This window comes from Lissotriton vulgaris, chromosome 3_1 (genome assembly GCF_964263255.1).
Source record: "Lissotriton vulgaris chromosome 3_1, aLisVul1.2, whole genome shotgun sequence".
Taxonomy (NCBI): domain Eukaryota; kingdom Metazoa; phylum Chordata; class Amphibia; order Caudata; family Salamandridae; genus Lissotriton; species Lissotriton vulgaris.
Window position 1 is genome coordinate 1,444,390,364 of NC_141689.1, and position 24,103 is coordinate 1,444,414,466.

The 24,103-nt window shown below is 43.1% G+C and overlaps 1 protein-coding gene across 5 annotated transcripts in view; it reads right to left on the reverse strand.

Annotated features, from left to right (window-relative positions):
• The window catches only part of EPHA5 (EPH receptor A5), a 726,990-nt gene that overhangs the window by 21,423 nt on the left and 681,464 nt on the right, over window positions 1-24,103 (reverse strand). For all 5 annotated transcript variants that reach the window (XM_086961930.1, XM_086961929.1, XM_086961927.1 and 2 more), the window contains 2 exons: window positions 23,783-23,932; window positions 9,176-9,369 (listed from right to left, as the gene is read on the reverse strand). In XM_086961930.1, the coding sequence (XP_086818056.1) occupies window positions 9,176-9,369; window positions 23,783-23,932 (344 nt within the window). The remainder of the gene's footprint in view (window positions 1-9,175; window positions 9,370-23,782; window positions 23,933-24,103) is intronic.

A 24,103-nucleotide genomic window follows, 5' to 3' on the forward strand; every position in this document is an offset into this window, starting at 1 on the left:
CCTCTTTCTACCACCTATCACTCTACCTTATATTTATCTCTTTCTCCCTGTACTTCATCTCTCTCGCTATAACATGCTCTTTGCCAGTTTACCTCTCTGGCCCTGTTCTGCATCATCCCATTCTCTTACTCGGGAAAGCCAGAGGTAAATCTATAAGGAGGATCTGGTGACTTAGTCGACTAATGTGCCCACTGCAGGGGCCTGTGTTTGACCTCATGGTCACAGGTTAAAATCCTGGTGGGTCCACTCAGCCTTTCATTCTTCTGAGGTTGATAAAATGTGTGCCATTGAGTTGGGCGACAATAAACATCTGTTATTCAGCACCAAAATGCTGTTCTGGGAGAATGTGTGCTTTACAAATATACATGTTATAGCCACATAGAAAGGGGAAAGGTGGGGAAAAAAGAAGGTGAAAACTATCACATTTCACCTGATGGCTAAGTGAAAATCCCGGGATAAATGCGTTCATTTCCTCTGTTGTAGTGAGAATATCAGTTGAATTTATTCATGAATACAAATACCCAGCAATTTAATGTAGTTTCAGGTGCCATGTTCATGTTTTATTTTAATATTATGTACTCACCCAAGGGAGAAGTCAGAAGGATAAAGTACCCCCGACTTTGAACCATATAGCACTACGTGAGTGAGTGAAACCGGCCATTATAGGATGGCTCGTTGGAACTATTCTCATGAACAAATTTTCTTCCTTCCAACTTCCATTCTTTCTTTCCTATTCTCCTTTCGAACTTTCTTTCCTTGCATTTTTCTCTATTTCGTTCTAGCCATCTTTCCTTCCTGCTCATTTTCTTCCTCCTTTGCATTATTCTTTCCTTTGTTCTTTTGTGCTGTCCTTTCACTTGGCCCTCATTTTTCTTTTCTGTGCACTCTTTTTGTCCTTCCTCTTTCTTTCGCATACCCAGTTCCACTCCCACTCCGTGGCCCCACATCTGTGTCATGGTACCCAGGCGCAGTCCGTGCAGGTAACAGAGGTGGGGCAGCGTGGGGGGATTTATTTAAGTTTCCCTCAGCATCGTCCCTCGAAATAACCCCCCCCCCCCCCCCCCCATGCAGCCCCACCGCCCCACCTCTGTTACCTGCAGGGACCGCGGCTGACATTGGTATCTTCTTAATTGCTGTATACTTTATTAGCTGCAGCTTCTGTCCTGTGACCTGCGAGTCACGCATCCAAGTTAAGTTGACCCATTAAGAACTACTGACTTTGTCCCGTGGTACCTCTGCTAAAGCCAATATAGCAGGTGCCTCCCTACGCCCCTGCACTCGCCCACTGCACATCTGGCAGGTGACCCTTATATTGTCTTTCCTGTAGTAGAAGGATCAGGCTGTTTAGGCAAAAGACAGAAAATCTAAATCCAGGCTCAAAAAGAAATGGCTTTATCAATGGTTGTTCAAGCTGTCTGTTGGTACTCTTTGGCTAGCCGACAAAAGAATGTGTGTATTTTAATGTGCCCCTATTCTCAAGTTTAACATATAATTTAATAGTGATTGCCATCATGAGGGAGGGCACGAATTAGCTCAGAATGTATAGTAGATTCACAGTTGTCCCTAACAGGGGGCCCCAAAATATGTCTTGCCCAGACCCCCAAAATGCATTAGATAGCACTGCCTGGTTTCTGTAAGAATACTGAACCTCAAGAAGACTTGTGATACCCACTGTATGATTGGGGGTATTTTATTCCTTATAACATATGACTTTCTACCCACCGGGCTTCCTCCTGGATCAAAAGCATAGAGAAGTGTGTTCTGGATTTGGATCAGTGCATAAATCAATGGTACCGGTTGAACTACAATGCAGGTATGGAACATAATAGCACTGTTCTATGTAGGTTTTGCCTTATTTCAACCTTTATTGCATTAAATGCTTCCATATTTTTATAAAGCTCTGTCTATGAGAAAAGCCTGCTTCTAAGCGCCATATTCACAGTCGGAACATTAACTAGCCCTAGTTTATTGAGCGCCTGAAGGATGAATGGTCGAATGCAACCAAAAGGTATTACCAAATGTGACTTGCAGGTTTACAAATACAATTGCGCAGATGGTGCATTAACCCTCAGTGCACTTGTACCAAATATTCAAAGTCCAGTATAGGGTGCTTCCGTTTCAGAGGACAGACTATCTCTGAAAAGAGGTTTGGAAGCGGTGAACATGTGCACACACACATGCCAAGGCGTTCTGGCAGGGTTTCAAGGATGGAACATCTGCACTAAAGAAGGATGCAGAGATGAAATATTTCTGTTGGAGAGAAGAAAGTCTAAATGTGCCTATTTCACCTGCTACGACCTCGCTGGTTGTCTGTTTCTAAAGAAAAGTGCCTGATATTGAAAGGACGTGTTTCTTGATGCACCGTTTGGTTTCTCAGTTTGTAGTTTCATTAGCGCCAAACCAGGTACTAAGAAGTAATGGCTTGATATTTTTGAATATACAGCCCACAATATGAAATGTACAACCTAATAATAAAAATCGAGTTGTGAGCCATAAAAATTAATCTTTTGCGCACTGGAAGGTTTAATTGTCTAAGTTGAAAGATCAGCCTTGAGTTTTACTGCTCTCTGCTTCGCATGGTTTTGGTGCCCGGCCAAGAGAACATTTGAACAGAAGTGGCAGACTTGTTTAGAAACAGATCGCGGCATTATGGAATTGCGAGCTATTTTTGAAAAATGCTGACAAGATGACAGACAACCAGATGCACACATTGTGATGTTGATTCCAGATTCTTCTGCAGAGAAAGTGCCGGAAACGAAGTAAGTGCATAATTACTCGAGATGTGTGGTTACCTCCGACACTGGGGGCAGAAGGCTGTAAGACTCAATGTCTGCGGCGTGACTGAGGATGCTAGTTTGTGCACAATTTGCTGACACATGAGCAGTGCTTAATTTGTAACAAAATAAGTGCCAGGGCTCTCGTCAGGGGGGGGGGGGGGGGCACTGCAGCTTCCACCACACATTGTCTTGCAATGCTGTCAATGATGGTAACAACACAGCTACTAACTGACACTCCTACAAGTGCGTCAATTCGGACAATTTCAGCCGCCCAAAGCTATAAGAATGGCTTAGCAGCAGGTAATAGTCATTTTTAATGAATATAGCATCAATAATTAACTGTTGTTGTGGTCGTCTCTAAATTATCTAGACATCGCCACCTTGTGGCAGGCTGTCACAAGGGCAGGTGCTGCACAGTTAAGTATTGGAGCCGAGCACCGGAAACCACCGACTCAAATTAAGCCTTGCACGAGTTCATCATAGGTTTCAAGCACAATGCCCAAAGGGAATGGCTTATGTGTCTTTTATGGAAAATGCAAGACTGAGTAATCCGCATGCAGTACAAAGGAAATAAGTATGGCTTCTTAGATAAGCAGCCACAATGCTGAAGCTGTGACCATAATATGATGCAAACAGATGCAACATCTGGGCATGGTCACCACATAGTGGCAATATATATTTTCCCAGAGACTTAGGAAGTACCACAAAAGCATTATTCAAATAAAAAGACGTAACAAAAATATTAAGAATTCAATCCAAAACTACACTAGTATCATAAAATGGCATGACAGCCTGCTGACTGCAGAGGGCTGTGTCAAAGGCCACTGGAATTATGCGGCAGGTGAGGACCAACTTATGTGGCAGGTCGGACTACATAATGGCACAAGAAAAGGCAAATTATGGACATAATGCAGCATATTTTGCGATAGTATCACCTTATTATTTTGTCATTTTTAATCATGTTAACACTATCTGGGCAAAGGTTTCCTCTCATTTGTACCAGTTGGATACCCAAATACAGCAATAGCAAACTAAAAGGTGAACAATCAACCTTTGCCAAAGGTATTTAACTGTACACCAATAAGCGTTGCTGCATTTCTATCAACTTTTGATCCGTTTGAGCTAAAAAAGATGGTGTTTTTTAAAATATGCAAATTATGCAGCTGATGGTGGGTTAGGTGGCAAACGCAGCAAATCCTCAATTATGCGGAAATCTGCAAAATCGTATATTTGTAGTGGCCATAGCTATACTGCTGTTTAAAGGCTGTGTATCTAAGTCTACGAGTGGGAGGGTCTTTGTCAACCAAAATGGCCTGGAGCAGAAGGGTTCTAATGTTATTAGAGCATTCCTTGCCCTGTAGTCAGAAAGTTCTACGTTAAACCAGTAGAAACAGAAGCACAAACAGTGGAAAGTTGGAACAGAGGTTCTATTCCAGCGATATAGCCCACTGCCAACTGCTATACAGGCAGTGAATAATAGATCTATACCTGAATGATAGATCCAAGCTACTTGTGAGGGCCTGCAATGAAGGAAAGGGCACTTAACAACTGATATATCATGAGGCAGAGGGTTATAATTCATTTAGAACATTCCACGCTCAGAGAGCGGAATGTTCTAAATTAAACAGAGAAACAGAAAGACAAACTTTCTAATTAACGAAGGTCTACACCAGCCATTATTGGCTCTCTGCCACTCTGCAGCCTTGATTGGAGCTCCCACCCTTCCATCAATGGATGCAATTTCAGTTAACAGACTGTGAACAAAATAGACATAACATCTCTGTGTCACAGCCATCTGGAATGCATCTGCCTAATGCCTCAATCACAAAAAATATTCATGGATCACATGGCTTCATGACTATGGCAACAGATGTGTCCACAATGCAGACCCATTTTTAAAATTTAAATTAAGTAACAGGCACAAAATGGCATAAGTTCACACTAACTGGGTGGCAGAGTAACCTGCCTTCAAATATGAAAAACAGGTGCACAGTCTCAGATTAAATGAAGAAACAATAACTCATAACCAAAAAAGGAAGCAAAGAGTATTTTACACAATTTTCTGTTCAGTTTCCATTCTTTTCAGCACATGCACACGTGCCAAAAAAATGCAACCAAAAGAAAAGTAACTATAAATTACCACAAGGATATACATTTTGGATATTTAAGTAATGAAAAAAAACATTTGATTCCTTAGAAGAAACCGAATATGTGGTGCAACAGCTATGCATTTTTCAACATGCATGAAGACTACAACACTGTAGGTGGGTAAGATGTGCAGTTTAAACCTTCCACAATACCCGACGGTATGGCACATTTCAGGTCACATAAACCTATACTAAGTGCCAGCTCTAGTGCTGGAGGTGCCCAGTACGACAATCATTTTTGGCACCCTCACGCCCCATGATCACCTCCTCGGATTCTCTCACTACCACTAGGCAAAAGTGCCCCTCATCTCTCTAATCATAAGTTATCGCTAAAAACAGCACCCCTCCTTGAGATCAGCACCCCCTCCACAGTGCAGGACCACCGGTTGCACTGCCCTTGAGCCAGCCATACATGTACTCAGGGCTTTAAGTGGGCCGGGTCTGTCTGGGTCTGAGCACCAGCAGTTTTTTTGGGGGGCCCTCGAAACGGGTCTCTATCGGGCACCATTTTCGCAGCTGGCAAAGGTAGTCCTTTCTTCATTTTTTTTTCAGACCCGTTTCGAGGGTCCCAAAAAAAACTGCAGGTGCTCAGACCCGGACAGACAAAGCCCTGACTGTGCCCAAGCAGAGCATATCTGCAGCCTGTGTGCAGTGCAGATGTCTTCCCCTGACTGACCCTGCACGTGCATGCCCCCTCCCGTCATTGGCTCCAGCGCGCGGTTATCTTGGTCTGTCTCAGGTCTTCAAGGCTGACTCATATTTCTCGACAGTAAGGTCGGTGTCTGAAGGCTGGAACCGAGAGCTAGCCATACAGAATGCCACCGAGCTTGGCGAGAGGGCAAAGAACAGCCAGAGGGTGCCTACTCCTTGGGCATGAGGTCACAGAGTGCAGCCAGGGGGTTTCAGCTGCGCCCATGCGGGCGAGAAGGGGTAAAGGGTAGATAGAGGTATCTGCTCTCAGCTCATATCAGGGTCCCGGGGTAAAGAGCATTCAGGTGGCCTCTGAGCTCTGCCCACAGGCACTGAGGTGGTCGAGAGTAAAGTGTGGGGGTAAAGAGCAGTTGGAGAGCCCCAAGGTTCTGGATGCAGGATCTGAAGGGGTAAAGTGCAGCTGGGGACAAGCCTCCCGTAACCCAGGGGGGTACGCTATATGGAAGAAACTATGCTTCAGAACCGGCTTTAACAGCAGCCCCACACTGCCACCTCTGCACCGCAGCCCTAACAGAGTGAATTATTGCCTCCTGTGGGAGGCAGGATTGCCTAAGCAAGCCCAAGAGTAAAAAAATAAAAAAATGCTCTTCCTATAACTCGCCCCCATGCAAGGCTCCCCTTCGTGTTACAATAAAAGGGCCCTGTGTCCTCCACTTTCCGTGATTACTACTAAGTCTCATTTATGCTTGGTACCCGTACATGGCTATAAGGCCGGGGACTCCAGGGTTATGACGAGCAAGACCTGGGCTTGGAGAACTGAAGCTTAACAGTACTTTATCAGGGCATAGATGCACAATTGCTAAAGCTTATAGTGGTCCTTTCTGTGAATTGTAGAAAACACTAGGCAAAAAGTTCAATTCACTGTGTCTGTTAAAGTCCAACCGGTCAATTTCGAAGAAAAATATGGGAGTTCTTTCAAAAAGGCTGTAAGCCTCTATAAGTATTTCTGTATTCAAGATGGACAGCTAAGGGGGCTATAAGGCGATCTCTGAACCTATGCTACTGCAGTGAGAGCGCAGTTTCCTCACTGAGAAGTGGTCACGACATGACGTGGTGCCAGCCTGGGACGATGAAAAACTGAAGAGGCAGAGGACCACAGCCAGGCGCGCAACACCCATTGGACTCAAAGGGCTTCAGCGGCAGCCCCCCCCCCTCTCACCCACCCCCTTCGTGTGTGTCAGCCCGCCTGAGACAGCCACACAGCCACACCCCAGCACTTCACAGGTCTTTAAGACAATTTGCCTGTTAATGAGGCCTTGCTGTTGTTTCACCCCTTCTAAGAGCCCCTGCAGCTCCACTCTGCCCATTGATTAAAGATTCACCCCCCCTGAATTTTTTTCCTAGCCCTCTCCCCCCGAAATGTGGCTCTAGGTGCGCCTCTGCCCCAGGCAGCCTGCTCCAGCAGCACCTACACAACCTTCACTTAATGAATTGGCGCCGTGTTTTGAATTGGAGAGGTCGGGGAAATTAGTTTCACCATTTTTCACCTATGGAGCCCCATACTTGATTTGTAAGTACAGTGGGTTATCCCCACAGTTTGATTAAAATAGTTTTTTAGTTTGAGCTTGTATAACGTGTAGATTCCAGTTACAAACTTGCATCTTTATTTTTTTATGCGTGTGTTGTGATTGACAGCCAAGTGCCTCCTGGCAAGGGACTGTCTACGCTGCAACAAATTGTTTGTTACTTTTAGTTCCGTAATGCTTATCTTTGACTCTGTGATGTGTGTTATCCAAAGGGTACTTCTTACTTTCCTGCGTCAATGCCTTTGGGTCGAGTCTGCACCATATAAAATTGCAAAAATAAACTAATGAAGATAAAATAAAAAGCTGAAACATAATTCCTGGGTGAGATACTACTGTATGGCAGCTTTTCCATATTGATGGTATTTGCATTTGTTAGATGCTGTTTGTGTGATTCACAAACATAAAACGTAAACCTAAAAACAAAACTGGTCACCAAAATGCCTTTTGACCCGTTTTGGTTCAATCAAATGACCAAATATGGGGATTAGAGGGTCAGCCAGAAAATATTCTAGAGGTTAAGTTCACAGAAGAGGACCTTCATTCCTACAGAAAGAGAGGAAGACAAAGACACAGAGAGAAGAGTGGGGGGTGGGGGGAGAGTGAAAGGAGTGTGTGGATGTCATACGGGCACAAAAATAATGTTGTTTATACTTGGCCGCCCTTGATAGCCCTGGCTTTCAACCTGAAAGGTCAAGCAGAAAAACTGCAGAGTATAAGTTGGGAGAAAGTCACTGAGGGATTAAAGGGATCCCGTGAGGAGCAGTGCTAGTTATCTAGATTTAGACCATGCCCCTACTCGGATAGGCCACACCCCTTTAAGAGATTTACCACGCCCCTTTTAGAGCACCCCCAGTTTCTGTTTCCCACTTAAAGCCCTGCATGCACTTTTCAAAAGGTCTGTGATGCAGTGGATTGCACTAATATGTCTGCTAACCGAACAAAAAATACCAGTGCGTACTTTCGTAGACGGGTTGCTAAAAATTAAAAAAGGAAAGGACTCAGTAGAAAAGAAAACCACTTAAGTTGTCATTACAGTTAGGTTGCCAACACCGATTCGGGCACAGAAGGGAGTTTGCGCCCGAACTGTGATTACAACTTGTGCAACTATTGTACACTTTTTCACCCCCACACATTTTGCCGAGTACACGCGGCTGAATTTTTCCTGGGAAATACTGCACCATTTTAGTTTTTTAGCTTGCAACAGGGGACAGTATCCCCTCTTGCCATGTTATTCCCCCATTCCCACTTTTGAAACTTGGAATAAGGAGTTACCCGGAGCGGAATTAACCTCCGATAGACCATGGACCTCACAACACATTGGCCTTACTTTTCAGCTAACTGGACATCATTTTCTAGATATTCACAGAAAACATGTGGCTACATGGAATGGAAAACTTCAGTTGTACTCATTGAATGGCTCTCTGTTTTCTGTTTTTATTGATTTATATTAAATGCGGATAAAAGCGGAAATGAGTTCCCTTTTTAGTGATTATAAATGTTGTCACTCATGACGGCCAGGCTTATAGTTGTGCGGATTGAAAGGTAAGAGGCTCAAACAATAGTATATAAGCAAGCACAAGTTCGATATTAAATTCTGCATGTTTTCATATAAGTGTATTGATCTATCATCTGTGGGTCTGCATATCATTCAAGTTTTTCTGCCATTCTAGTAGGAATATATACTTTTAGCTAAATAAATGTGGAAATATACAAGTTTCAGCTTTGTTTTATCACAACCCCGAAATAAATGTGGAAAAATAAAGATACATTTAGCGAAAAAAATGTGTATAAATACAGACAATAATGTGAAAAAAATAAATACCAAAGAAACTGGGAGCCCAACTTATTACTGATGTCAGGGCCACCTGTGCAAGGCCGATTTGAGAATAAGTGTTGTGCAACACTGGAAGTGGTGTTAGGCGAAGCATCACTAACTAAACAGCCCAGATGTGCATAATTCGAAGGATCACAGCATCAATCATAATTAAGCGTGGTTTGGCAAGTAGAGAGGTACCTGTTGGATGCATTAACCAGTATCTTCAAGCTGCTGGGGTTCCGGATGAGCTTGTCCAGCAGGCTGACAATTTCCTCGAACTTGGGCCTGCAGTTCCGGTCTTTCTGCCAGCAGTCCAGCATGAGCTGGTAGAGAGCAGCAGGGCAGTCCATGGGACTTGGCAAGCGGTACCCCTCCTCAACAGCTTTGATCACCTAATGGAGACAAAGTAGAGGAAATGGTTTCCACCACACACATGGATCATGGATGAAAACCCTGAGCTGTTGCCAGAAATATGTAGAGGGTTTTAAACTTCAGCTCAGATCAATATTCAGACAGTCTTTTGCTGTACTAATGTTGGAGCGCGGAAAAATGATAATTGCTTCCAAAAACAAGATTTTGAAGTAGGTTTCATATTTAGACACTCGCAAACAACATATACACACACACACCTGCCTCTGTCTTTTTTAATTCAAAAAAATTCAAATCCGTTTATTTCAATATTTCTTATATGCAGGGCCACTGAAATTATACGATTCTTCGACCATGGCGTTTTCGGCATAGTTATGTATTTGCTGTATTTGCCACATTACACCATCTGCAGCACAATTTGCAGATATTATAAAAAACAAAATTGTTTCCAGCTCAAACGTCAAAAGTCACAAAAAATGCAGTGACTGGTGTTGCTGTGCAGTGGAGGGCCTTTCATAAAAGTCGATTGATTACCTTTCAATTGCCTAATTTTTTTTTTTTATATGTGTTAAACTGTTTCTAAGGAGGTGGAACATTTGCCTAGATACTGTTAACATGTGTAAACATAGAAAATAATGCACTATACTGTCGCAAAAAGTGATGTATTACACCACATAATTTGTGTTTCTTGTCACATAATTTAGCCAAGCCTGCTGCATAATTTGGTTCTCCCTTGTCGCCTAATTCCAGTGTCCCTGCTCATATGTTTACACGTTTTTGGAAAATGTCTAGGGCGTCATGGGAATAGCAGTTGTTTTACTTCTAAATTCTGGTGTTTTTGATGGTGTCACATGTTAACAAGAATACCGCTGCCTTTTGGATCTACTCTGGATCATATCCAAACAGAATGCAGATATTGTTTTTATCTGTAAATGAGTGAAAGAACTTGTAACCGCAGCCTCATCCGAAGGCGTCTAGGTGCCGAGAATGCAAATCAGAACTCGGCTTTCCCTATTACTTATTGACTTTAAATATTAACTTTAAGCTTGCCTTTGACCATGTACAGCACTCACTGGCCTATTCGCCAGGTTTGCGCCATCAAAATATCAGATCAATACATACAAGCATACATCGTAAGTGTTGGTGGGTTCCAGCCACATGAGCAAACTTGCATATTTTGAAAAAAAGTCTGATAGCTATGCTGTGAGTATATGTAGTTCCAAAGGGCAACCCAAGATACAAAACATTTGTCCTGCCCTGTCCGGAGAGCATCGCTGCTCCCACAGCAGAGGGATTGGAAATGACGTTGAACAAATGAGTTCAGCGTTTCATCATATCTGTAAGTTGGGAGAAGACCAGCCTCCCATGACCGAAGTCCCCACAACAGCAGTGCATCCATCTTCGTTTTTATGACAAGGTATGCTTTTCTATGAGTTACAGGTCACATCATTGCTGACAGGTCCCTTCTTACATTCCAGATCTGTGTGTACAGCTCTGCTCCTGTCTCTGATCTGGGATCACTGACCCTGTACTTGGTCATCAGTTGCCTGTGTTCTGGACTCTCCAATATTGGCATGTTTTCGGGTAAGGGATACTCCTTCATTGAGTGTGACATTTCATTTTTCTCTGTGTCTTCATTTGAATTTTCCAGTTCAGCTTTATATGATAATGTATTCTTTTTGGATCAAATTCTCTCTTTCTCTCCTTCAATGACTCTGTTTCTCTTTTTATTTTCCAAACTACACTACTCAAAACCTTAAAACATTAGGGAAACGGAGGTCTATTGACACACAATTCATGGAAAACAAAAGGTGTGTGAGGGAAATGACAGAAAAGGAAACTTGCACATGAATCTGTTAACAATTTGGGCAGAGTTCAACCCAGACACTATGAGCAAACACATGCCGCCTTCATCCATGACTACTGTAACGCAGCAGCGGCCGGCACAGGTAATCACAGTGGGGAGGTGGGCTGGGGCAGGACGCAGAAGGGGAGGAGCCGACAGAATAGGAATTATTTATTTAATTAATTATACCAATTCCGTGTTCCCAGCCACGCCCACCACGTTTACCTGTGCCGGCGGCGGCTGTGGTAACGCTTCTGTGGCCACAAGAGAGAGTGGCACACAGATGCCCAGTCTGCAACCGTGTAGTTCGTCAGACAGAAAATGAATCTGGATGAAACAATGACCAGTATTGTCCTGTATCAAACTTGATGATCCTTGGATATTGTGCTTATGATGCATCCCTGTTGACCCTGCTACCGCATGAGCATGGGCAACATTTTCATGACCGAATGTGAGGCAGTGTTAATATTTTCAGCCAAGTCCATCATAGCAACTGTGTTTTCCTAAGTTTAACACTCATCTGCTGATTCCAAGGTTCTTGATTGTTGGACTTTGATCCAGCACTAGTTTGAGTCAGGTCATGCTGACCTTCAGAGGACTCAAAGTCAACAGATGGGGTTTGACTAGGGTGGATTCAGCTACTAACTGCAGAACTCGAACGTTACTCTAGCCAGATCCATTCTGTAATGTTAATTATTTTATGTTTATTGAGTTCTACAGATATCATTCACTCATTATTCATAATAATGCAATATGCTGACTGCTAAAGCATGCATGCCTAAAATTAAACATCCAACTAGTGGTTAAAGTATAACAAAGATGTACTGGTAGGATGAGCAGCAGCTTACCAGTGGAAAAAGTGAGAATGCTCCGAGGTGGAGCTGGAGTGGAACTAATTACAGTTAAAATCCTTCTAAGCTAATTAGGTGCACAGAAGAAACCATTAACACAATAGTAAAAAAGATGTATTCTTCAAAGGAAAGCAAAAAAACGACTGGATCTGTAAAGGTAGTTCAGTGAAACTAATTAACTGTAAAGGTAACAAGTGGGACTTAGTTCCCACTGACTTCGACATCTGCATTTAACACAATATGGTCTATACGATGTAGTTTTCGGAAGTACTCATAGTACAACATCATTTGGCCGGCATTAGGCTTGGTAAAAAGCTGCTCAAAATGCATAGCTTGCCATCGTGATTTACAGCATTCAATGCATAACTGTCAAGCATTGAAATTTGATATAAAATGGAGATTTTGGTAACGGTTTAAAAGCATTCAGTGGTCAGTAGTGGCCGAGAACGGGTACCAATAAATTTAAAACCTGAAGAAGTGACTGGTGAACCGCTACAAGATTGCATGGGGTGGGGGCATGGGAAGGATTTAAGCTCTATTTGTCTCCCCACTCCGTCTTATAAGGTGCAGAAGTATTTTGTGGGCCCCATTCTTTTGATGCGAATGGTGCGCAAAGTATTCAACTTTTATTTAGAGCATGACGCTTTGGTTTTGGGTTCTTTGTAATTCATTGGGTGCAAACAGGGTAAGAGTGCGCATAATGTATGTTTGATTTGTATTTTGTCTAGCCATTGTAAACTGTTTGTTATTGACGTGAATTTATTGGTTTAGCACACTTATGAACTGCTTGTAAGTATATGGGAAGGATTTTTTTTAGAGTAAATGTGAATATGAATAAAGCGATTTTATATTTTTATATTTTAAATTCTATATTTAAGAATTTATTTAAGCTACTATGATCTGATATTTCTTTTTTTTTGTAGTAATAAGACGGCGCTGGTTTAAATAAAGGTTGCGTTATTTAGCATACCATCACCCACTATGCTCTATGCTACCACCTTGTGGAGCATAGAAGAAACTCAGCTCTTTGACATTCACCCTCTGGTCTGCTTTGTGCCACACTTCCCTACACAGTGCCAGCTCAGTCTGCAAGACTAGAAGTCAAAGCAGCAATGATTTTACAGCAGGATTGTGCAAAGCTGTTGCTGTTCCAATTGATTCTGCGCCCTTTTTCACACCATGCTAAGTACTTTCACTTTTATACAGAAAGTAGGGCAGTTTCACAAATGCCCATTCAAATCTATCCCTTGTCAGTAAAACATTAAAGCCATCAATACATAGAGATCTTTTGGCATCTTAGGTGATGTCAATATGTAGACAAAATGACACCATTTTTGCAAAGGGTTCTATTGGCCAAACCACCATTTGCATTCAGCATTATGTGTCACACCAGCTCACATTGTTATTACGGGATTGGTCACATATTCCTTTCTGTATAATAGAATAAAAAGCCACATCACCAAATTCTTGAAAGGGCATTTTCTCATTTCCATGGGACATGTACCCTGCAAATGAGGGTATACCTTTGGGTATACGAGCGCTCTATAAATCTCTTAACATAACATAACCAGTATTGAAGGTACCTGTCCTGTCACAGAGGTGGCTTTACTCGTTCACAAAGCACACGCCATATATACTGTGACTGATGAAGTAACATCAACATCAGTGTGTTACATGAAACAGTCTTGACTGCATTCAACAATGTACAGGGGATACGTGTTGCCTAAAGTAAACCATATTAGGCCCAACTAACAAACTAATTTTGTTATATGGCTGAAAATTATTCGATTTAAGCCTGTCAAGAATTCACAGAATGTTGAGTGACAGGCGTAAATAGTTCTACTACCGTGTAATTGTCTGCCGATGCATGGAATTCTGGAGAAGCAAACCAGACACAATGGGTGTGGGGTGGCAAGATTAAAGCATCGTTTGCCAAAAAAAGGTTGTGAAATCCCACAAACTAGAGCGTTTTACCGCATTCACAGACTCAGATCAGACATTTTCTCACTCTGAATAAAATCAGAGTTTTACTCCAACAAAAGGCTGGAGTAACTCCGCTTCCAAAGTGGAAAGGAGGACGGGTCTCCCCCAAATTCAATGGGAGTGTAGGAAATAGGTTTTCCCATGCAGAGAAAAAGAAAAGAGAAAAATTTTCATTTTCTCAATGTGACATTGTACACTATGCAGAATTACTCACTGTGGAATTGGGAGCCTGGGGAACATGTCACATGATGTTCCCAATAGTTTGCTTGGAGAACTCTGCCAGGCACAAGTGTCCAGATGAGAAAATGGAAATGTTTAAGAATTTTCATACATTTACACGTGTTCAGTAGCAGGAGTGGCCGGTCCAAAGGGGCTGAGGAGCCACGCCCCACCACCTTTCGCCCCTCATGAAATGTGTCTGCCAGGCTTCAGAAAGGTCAGCCTGGCAGACACTGTTCACTTTCAGTTCAAGCAGCCAGGAGCCAGACATGAGCATTTAGCGCAGGCTCCTGGCTGCCTGAGCTGAACTTTGCTGGGCTGAGGAGGTCACGGTTCCTGTGGGTGTGACGTCCTCAGCTTAGCAAATGCCCCTGAGGTACTCCCCTCAGTGACGAGGGGTAGCGTCACTGATTGCCTCACACCTGGGTGCTTCAGTTTTAAGCCCTGAAGCGCCCAGGGTCGAGTGTCAATCAGTGACACTTCATCACAGAGTGGGGTGGGGTCAGCAGTCTCACTGACCCCATCCCACTCTGTGATGACATTGGGACTGCTGCCTTCCCTCATTGGCTGACCTCAGCCAATATGGGAAAAGAGGAGTCCCAAGCCTCCTGGAACCACCGAGGCAGAGCTGGCTGCAGGTGTTTGTTTTTCCTTTAAACTGTTTGGTGCATGCGTGCATGTATGTATGAATGTTTGGCGTTGAGTGTTGTGAATGGATGCGTTTGTGTGCATGCATGAGTGTATGTATGAATGTTTGGTGAGGAGTGATGAAAGTGGATGTATTTGTACGTGCGTGTATGTATGAATGTTTGGTGAAGAGTGATGTGAATGGATGTTTTTGTGTACGTGCATTCGTGTGTGTGTGAAGACATTGCTTTGAGTGTTATGCAGCGGCTGTTGGTAGTGGGAGTACCTGCAGGGCGGTGACATGGGGAGGGACAGAGTGGGGGGTAGTAATGTATGGATTACGGAGCTTTACAGGTAAGTAAACATGTAAATAAATAAAACTAATTTCATTGCGCGCACTGCATCGCATTTGGGGATGCAGTGTATGCAACAAAATTCGTTTTATTTATTTACATGTTTACTTACCTGTAAAGCTCTGTAATCCATACATTACTACCCCCCACCCTGCCCCTCCCTCTCCCCACGTCACCGCCCTGCAGGTACTCCCACTACTGACCGCGGCTAGTGTTATATATATATGTGTGGGTGAGATTGTGCCCCGTTTGCCCCCTCCGACAAAATCTTATTGGCTGCCACTGTTCAGTAGTGTATAGAAGTGTAAGATACAGGTTCGGTCTGGGCCAAAAAATAGACCCCAGCACCAAGAAAAAGGGACCCCAGTTGACAAATCAGATCGCTAGAAAGTGGCTCACATTTGTGAATCGGGGCAGTTTTTGAGCTCATAAACGCACTCTATATATGTGTTTTGAAAGGAAAGGGAGACTGGTTGCATGTATGCCTGCAGTGTGCAATGTTTGTGGGAACACCAGGGAAATCAATTGTGAAAACCAGTTCACCAGACCATAAAACATGCTCACAAGCAGCCAAAAACCCAGCTCACACAATGACGTGTCAGCCCAGCCCTTCTGGCACTGCCAGATTGCCCTTTAGGCCAGATAGCCTCAGAGGCTTTAAGGTGGTTTCAGCTCCAGAGTACTATGGCTACTGGGGCGAGAGAGGGAAAGTTGCTGACTCTTTGAGTAAGAACACTACTGTTCAAAATTCAGAAGGGACACTGACACACATAGTTTCAAATATCATCTGTGGTCTAGCAAAGGCATTATGACCGCCTGGTGTGCTGGTACACATGGCGCTCTTACTTACCTTATGCAGCAAGAATGTAAGTTTCGGCCAAGAATATAAAAACGGCTGCCTGACTCCTTAGTTCTGATTCTTCACGATGACCAAGGAAGCTTAAGATTTACAGTAAAACAGGAAACGTGGTGAAAAGTACACAGTTGGTTTCTCTGGACACACATTTTAACCGTTCTAAAATTCTTCGTAATTGTAATGAACTAGCTTGCTTGAAAAAGAACATGGGGTGGGTGAATCACTTCAAGTGGGAAGGAAAGGAGAGAAAAGTGTAATTTGAACTGGGATTTAAATGGTAACTAGTTATAATTATATCATCTTTTCCATAAGAATTCTAAGAGCGCTATAAAGAGTAAAAGGCACAGAAACCAGTCAGTAGTGGCTTGTGGTCCCTTAGGGGGCTCACCTGGCAGTTCGGGGTGGACTGTTCCCGACAGGAGCAGTGTCAGTCCTGATTTGCATGAGGCGGGCCTTTTTCTAGAGTGGCAGAGAGGGTGAAAACGTTGGGCTGCAATGCTATCCCGATGGATTTCCAGTGGTTAAAATATTTGCAAGCATTCCTCCCATCACTTTTTGTATCACTGGTCAAAGACAGAGATACCTTCAGAAAGTAGATTTGGGTTTGGGGTGCCGGATTCGAACTGCAATAGTTCTTCATTGTGATGTACAGTTTTTTTTCTTTTGTAAAGAGGTGTGGCTTCAGCACTTTTAAAAACTGAAAGAATGGAAGGGGCGCTTTTAATGAATACATGATTTGTTCCACATTATAGATCGGTCTGATGGCTCTGTGGTCTAATATGACCACAACAGGGGCCTGTGTTCAACCTCATGGTCACAGGTTCAATTCCCACCGGCTCTACTCTGACTTTCATCCATCTAAGGTTGATAAAATGAGGACCATTGAGTTGGCTAACGAAAAACATCTGTTATCCTGCGCCAAGATGCCTACAGGTGAATGTGCACTTTAAATACAAGTTATGTTATATTCTAATCCATTAACCGCACTCTTTCAAAACCACTATGTTAACAAGAGTCCATTTCTTAAACCAGCTGTTGGTGCAATTGTGACTTGTGCAGGCAGAATGTGGTTGTGTTCAGAATGTGCAACATGAGAATGCCCTGCATAGACTTTCGGGGGCACACACGTATGCTTTCGTTACTTGTTTTGTACTTTGTTTTTCCTCAGTAGCTTTCATAGATCAGTGAGCAAGCAGAGCGTGAGTGATGCTCGACAAACATTGCCTTTTTACTTTGGAAAGAATTAAACATAACTATTGTAGAAAATATATAATAACTTTTGGACCTATTCTCAGGATTTTGACCTTTGCCTCCAATGAACGGAAGCCAAATGCCCACCCCAGTCTTCCATCCCTGCCCAGAAGGCCAGCCAATGGAAATTCAATAGCCAGGCACCAGCCATGCTTTTGAATACTCATAAGTGGCCCAATAGTGAAGTTGACCGCTTAATATGTGTAGCGGTCCTTTGGGAAGTCGGGGACCTGCCCATCAGAGTTATATCATTCATTGAGGACTGCGTTTTGCGTTCCACCAGCAGAACAGTATGCGCGCTGCAGAAGCCAGAAATTCTTGCTTGCTGTATTCCTTGCCTACCCAACAGGAATTATCTTTGCACAATGTTCAGAGAATCCCCATTATAAATGTGTCTATAAGCTCAACGGAGTCACTACAGTGTGAAACAGATCATGGGCTTGGTGCCAAACTAAGATAAATAAGCATTGTCAAGCTACCTTACTATATATTTTGGTGGGAAACATGTTAAACGTACTCAAAGGTATTTCAGAGAACACAGGAAAATAAAATAAACGATTCTGAAAGAGCTAAGGAGAAACGAATGCACATTTTGGTGGATATTGATATGGGGTTTGTAGATATACTAGCACAAAGAAAGATGCAGTTCCCCATGCCTCAGTGCCTTGAGGGTCAGCAGGGTTTCTTCAGGAACAGGTAAAAATACCTACCCTACAACCAATTGGAACCAGGGTTGCAGAGTGAGAGTATTCAATCAAAAATAGTTCTACTGCACCTTCTGTGGTGCAGGAAAAGTGAGTTCCAATCCTATAGTAGAGGTAATAATGCCCCTTAGGTAGGGCAGAAGGCCATGCCTAGCTGCAGGAAAACGTGGATCACTCAGTTACAGGGCCCAGATCAGCAACTAGTCAAGCAAGAGTTACAATAGTCTATTCAGGAGATTACCAATGTATGAGCAAGAGATTTCAGATCTGGTTCTGGAATGTAGAGGCAGATTCCCCAGCAAAGATGCAGTTGATGGCACGCATTTCTAGCCATGATGACGATTTGAGACTGCCAGTTAAGCTTCTTGTGTAGGATAACTCATAGGGATTTGGCATTGTCAACAACAATGAGTTACTGAGGATGTTGAGTGTGGCCGTCCAATATTGTAATGAAAAGTGTTCGTTTGGATGGGAATATGAGGAGGAATTTAAGTTTTGGAAGGGTTCAGTTTTAGGTGATGAGAAGTCATCCAGTTTTCAGTTTAGGATGATGGCGAGATGTGAGATGTTGTTTGGAGAGGAGAGCTTTCGGTATAGTTGTGTGTCATTGGCATACTGATGTTAGAAAATCCCTTATTCCTTAAGGAGGGCTCCAAGAAGCTTGATGTACAGGTTGAATAGGGTCAGGCAAGGATAGACAATTTGAAGACCACCTGCTCAACAGCCATTGTTGTTGGGAGACAGTCATTATTTGTATCCTCTGATCTGACCATAAGGTATGATTCAAACCATTTAAGTCCCACGCCGTCAATGCCCTTTCAATATTTAAGCATGTCTAGGAGTGTGTGGTAATTTACCTTGTCAAAGGTTGAAGACAGGTCAAGAAAAATCAGGAGGCAGGAGCTGCCTGTGTCTAAGATATGAAGTGCATCATCGACCACTTGTGGTAAAACATGTGGTAAAACTGTTTCTGGGCTGTAGCCGACTTATTTAGACAGTTATCTTTGATGTGTTGGCTGAGTTCCTCTGCTGCACACCTTTGAATGATTATTGCGAGGGAAGGCAGGTGGAGATCAGGTAATAGTTGTTGAGGTCATTAGTATCTGCAGAGTCTATTTTTGATAAGAGGGGTGACTTGTCCAGTTTTGAGAGATTCATGAAAGGGTTCCTTGGCTGAGGGAGAGATTCACCAATTTTGTCCAGTAGGGGAGCATTTTACTATAAGGGTGTTTGGCTAAGTTACCTGGGATTGATTTCATACAGTGGTATGATGATTTGGTGTTCAAGATGATTGTGATTGAGTCTGATAATGTAATGATGTTAAATATTTGCCAAGTGTCTTTTGGATTTGCACATCAGTGGAGGGGGAGGGTGGACATCTTGAGATAAAGTCGATTTTACTTTGGGGTCAAACAACTGTAGAAATATATCTGTGTTTGTTGGTAGGTCATCAAATTTGATTATTGTAAAATTAGAGGGGCTGTTGGCAGTTTTGACAAGATAACAGAGGGATCTAAAGTGATTGGATTTTGAGCAAAAGATATGTCTTTTGTACAGCAACCTCGCATTTCTGAGACATTTCAGGATAGTGGTGGAGGCGACTGTCTCAATTTCTTCTTTAGAATTCCTATAGATTTCCTTTCCTTGTTGAACCATGAGGCAAATGGTATAGATTGTTTATTTTTTGCTTTGAAGAGGAGCTACATTATAAAGCAGATCAAACAAACATCCAAGACTGTGGGAGGTCAAGTCCTTGACATCTGTGATGAGGTCGATGGGAGGCAGTATCTTCTGAGCTGTGTTGCTAAGTACCTGATGTCCAGACTCCTGGTATCTGGGAACTAGGTATTATCTCTTTTCATTTGGAGCATTGTCACAGTATGAGAGAATTGTAAGGTGATGGGAATAAGGAAATGATTGGATGAATCTACCTGTATGAGTTTGTTCACTAAGAGCAGGTCTTCTTTGGAGATAAATAGATCTAGTATGGCACCTTTTGTATGTATTGTTTTTAGGTTATGTTGGATCAGATAGTTTATGGAGTGAGTATTGGAAAGGTGGTTCACTATAGGCTTTTCTTTGGTGCCCAGTGGAATTTAAAGTCTTCCATAAAGATCAGTCTATTGCCTTGTGTTGTTTGGTCATTAACAAGGTTGACACATTCCTCGACAAAGGCTGTGTTATCACCTTGTCGATGGTAGATTGCATGTATTCTGCAAGGAGAATTGTGTTGAGCACGTACATACAGAGTGAGGCATTGGAATGTGGAGGAAGAGTCATTGGGTTCGTCATGCACTGTAATGAGTCTCTGAAGATGGTTGCAATACCTCCCCTGACAGCCTAACCGGTCCTTTTTGATGATGGATCAATTAGGAGGAAGTAGAAGATCAAAAGTGCTGTGGGTTGTGCCAGGGAACCAGGTCTTAGTAAGAATCAAGAGAGCAGTAGTGTCTGAAATTTGCTTTATTGCTGATCTGCAGCTGTGGAGCATGCAGGGTACAGCTGAGGTAACTGATTTGGTGTGAGGGGTATCAGAGGTTTTGGTTATGATAGGAATAATGTTCCTATAAGCCGGTGAATGCTTTGGGCGGGTCTGGTGCTTGGGACGACTCAAGGAAATAGCCAGAATTCTGGATTGGTTGGAGTTGTCTACAGAGGTAGTGCTAGTCAGAGTAGAGGAGGATGGGGTGACAGGGTGCTGTAACTTGCAAGTGGATCGACAATATCAGCTTGGGAGAGAATGGGTGCCAATCTTTTGGGGTGGGGTAGACAATGACTCCACAGTATTGAGCACTAGAGATAGTGTGCCTTCAACTGGGGGAGTGGAGAGTCTAGGACAGAAGAAAGGTGCTGAGTTATGGAGATGAATGTACTGGGGAATGGAGTTTGAAAGGAGGGCAGGAAGATGTGTGGTGCGTACTGTTTTTGTTTGGGAGGAGATTACACTGTGCAGGTGAGTGAGGCGGAAAGGAGTGTATGGTGCAGTGTATAGATGTGAGGTGATGTGTAATGTGTGTCCAGCCACAGCCACTGCAGGTAAGAGTGGTAGGGCGGTGAGGCTGGGTGAGGGGGGATTTAGAGGGAAGGCCTCAAAGGAAAATTAATTGTTTCATTTCCCTCGTGGTCGTCTCTCGAAATCCCCCCACAACCGCCCCACCGCTCTTACCTGCAGCGGCCACAGCTACGTGTGTCCTCATTGTGGTTGTGGAAAATCGCCCTCGTGGGTGTGGTTGAAGGAAGTGGGGATGTGTGGCAGTTGCTGTGGTTCAATGTTATGTGGGGAGAAGGAAACTAAGTGATAACGGTAATGTAGTCTGAGGGAAGGAGGGGGTACATGCATAGTTGGAGCTAGGCAGCTGTCAGTGAGATAGCTCATTCAGGTGTTTAGGTGCCAGTACGGTGATGAGGGGGCATTATCGTACAAGTGGGGATTCAGTAGGAGAGGGGAGTCTTTGTGTAGTAGATCGAGTGGGGAAGGGTGCAAGGTGGAGTGGGCAGGGGTCATTACATGAGGTGGTATGTGGTGTGAGTGATGAGAGGGATTGTAGCAGAGGTGGAAGAGGGGATTGTTGATGCTGAAAGGACTAACTAAAAGTAGGTTGGTGATGTGTGTAGGTATTTGTAGTGTGGTTGGGAGTGGTACATGACAGGGGCTGTTCGAGTCTAAATCATCATTTCAATAGACCCTATATCTTTAGATACCAGTCCCAACAGAATTAAGAGGTCACTCTTAATAATGGCCTACGTGTCTGGTTGGGTTTACATCAAAGGGCTCTATTGTTTAAATATTGTGGGTATTTTTCTTAAATAGTGAAGGGTCTAATGAACCACTTATGTTGTTGGAAGCCTGTGTGACCTACACAGGGTAGCATGGGTTGGTGTCATCCTAGGTTTTCGTGCCACTAATATGGAAGCAGATATACTAAATGCATACAGAAGTGAGAAGCTGGTGAAGCACAGCATAACAAATTAAAACACTTTACATTGCTTACTTACTGAAGAAAGAAGCATCTCATGGTTGAGAACAGGTAAGCTTTCAATATTTATTGACAGAATAATTGTTTGCCCTAGTAGGGATGTTATTTAAGAACAATTTCCCTAGAAGGGAGTATTTGTATTCAGGAATTTAACCCTGTTCCCAGGAATGGCAGTAGTTTTTTATAGTTGAATGGTGGTCCTGGCTAGAATGCTATTTTTTTGGTTAGTTGTAGGAAGGAAAGTGAACCTGTTAATTGGTAACTTCATTTTATCAACCTGGTTCTTGGGCCAGCCATCTTGATGAAAAATTGCTGGATATTTTAGATACATAGAAAGGAAAGAAAATACATTATTTTAGGTGATGCGTGGAGTAGGGTTCAAAGGAAGAAATTGTTTCATTTCTTCTTTAGTTATTGTGCTTTACAGTTTTTTCCGGTTACTGCTCATTATTGATTCACTCTTGTTGTTTAAGTATTTTTTAGCTGTTATGTTAAGTGCCCTATTACCTCTCAATCTACGTGGACTATGTAAGAACAATAAATAAATAAATAAACAAAAAGCCAAGGGCACTGTTTTTAATCAAGAGGGCGGACCTTATATGGAAATATAATTGACAACCAGTTGCGAAATACAAAGAAGGCAAGTGTAAGTTGTGGCCTGTGAGCCAGGGAGAGCAAAAGCATTCAACTGTATCACTTATCACAAAAACAGAAACAAGGTATCTGAGACCCTTAAAAAAAGGACGGCAGATTTGACATCCTGGGAGAATGGTTGTGCAGACAGTTTCTCCAGAATGGGTTTTCTTAAGTGCATTTTTCTCCACAATCCCACATAACCGTACAAATGTCTAAAGGACAGTTTGTGCACTTGCTTTTAGTTTGGGTGAAAACGTCATTCAGAAAAGTATGTGTACCTGGTGGATGAGGGGCTAGACAGCCAGCGCTCTAAAATGCATTACAAATTCATATCAACACCTTAGAATTTGTATTTGCTTTAGGGATCAGAAGATGCTGAGGACATTGAAGGTCTGATCAACATGCACAGGAAATAAGTGCACGCGTACTAGTTTAAAGCAATTTATAAACCTCTCAGGGTAGACCGTATCTGAAGTGAACCCCGTAACTCAGTCAGCAGACATGTACATATTACAGTTCAGTTCAGTTCAATACTCCTTATTTGGGTAAAATACCACACAAAATAACACATATTACAATATGTCGTGCTCCAATGCACTCTGTGATGCATTAAATGCATTGGTGTATGCTGAACCATGGAGTTTGGTCAGCATGCCAAAACATAAGAAATGTTTGACACAAAGGAGACCTCTCTTTGAGTGCCTACAGTGTCTAGTGATACAACTTGTAAGTGTTTACCAGCCGCCGTCATGCAGGTAAGAGTGATGGGGGCGGTGGGGGCGGGCTGAGGGGGGAATGCGGCAGACGATAATGAGGGAAAATAAAATAAATAATTAATTTTACCTCGTTGTCTGTCGCAATCCCCACCCACCCGGCCCCACCGCTCTACCGCCCTTACCTGCACAGGCCACGGCTGGTGTTTATTATTGGTCAATATTATTATCCCTCTGGCAAACTTTTGTCGGATCTATGAATACTACAATAATATTACAAAGCTAGGGGAAAAGGCCAGTGTTTCTGGAGTGCTTTTTAACAGCAGTGAATTCTCTTACTGAGACCTTAGCGCAGACTTGGTCTTTGCCTCTTGAATGTGCAGCAGGCCAGCCAACAGTTATCTTTCAGAAAGCACTTACATCTTGATTGGTCATCTCCCAGTAGGGCCGCTCGCCGTAAGACATCACCTCCCACATTACTATTCCATAGCTCCATACGTCGCTGGCCGACGTGAACTTGCGGAATGCAATCGCTTCGGGCGCCGTCCATCGGATGGGAATCTTTCCTCCCTGGAAGACATGAAAAAAAGATATCTCTAGAAGTGTCTAGGGATGCTGCTTCCTCTCTTGAAAGAGGCTGGATTTTCAAGTAAGTGAGTTTGACAGCACGCGCCCTGTTTCATCACATGCCAACCCATAAGCACTCATACAACTGCTAATTGGATGCCTGAAGGTTTCTCT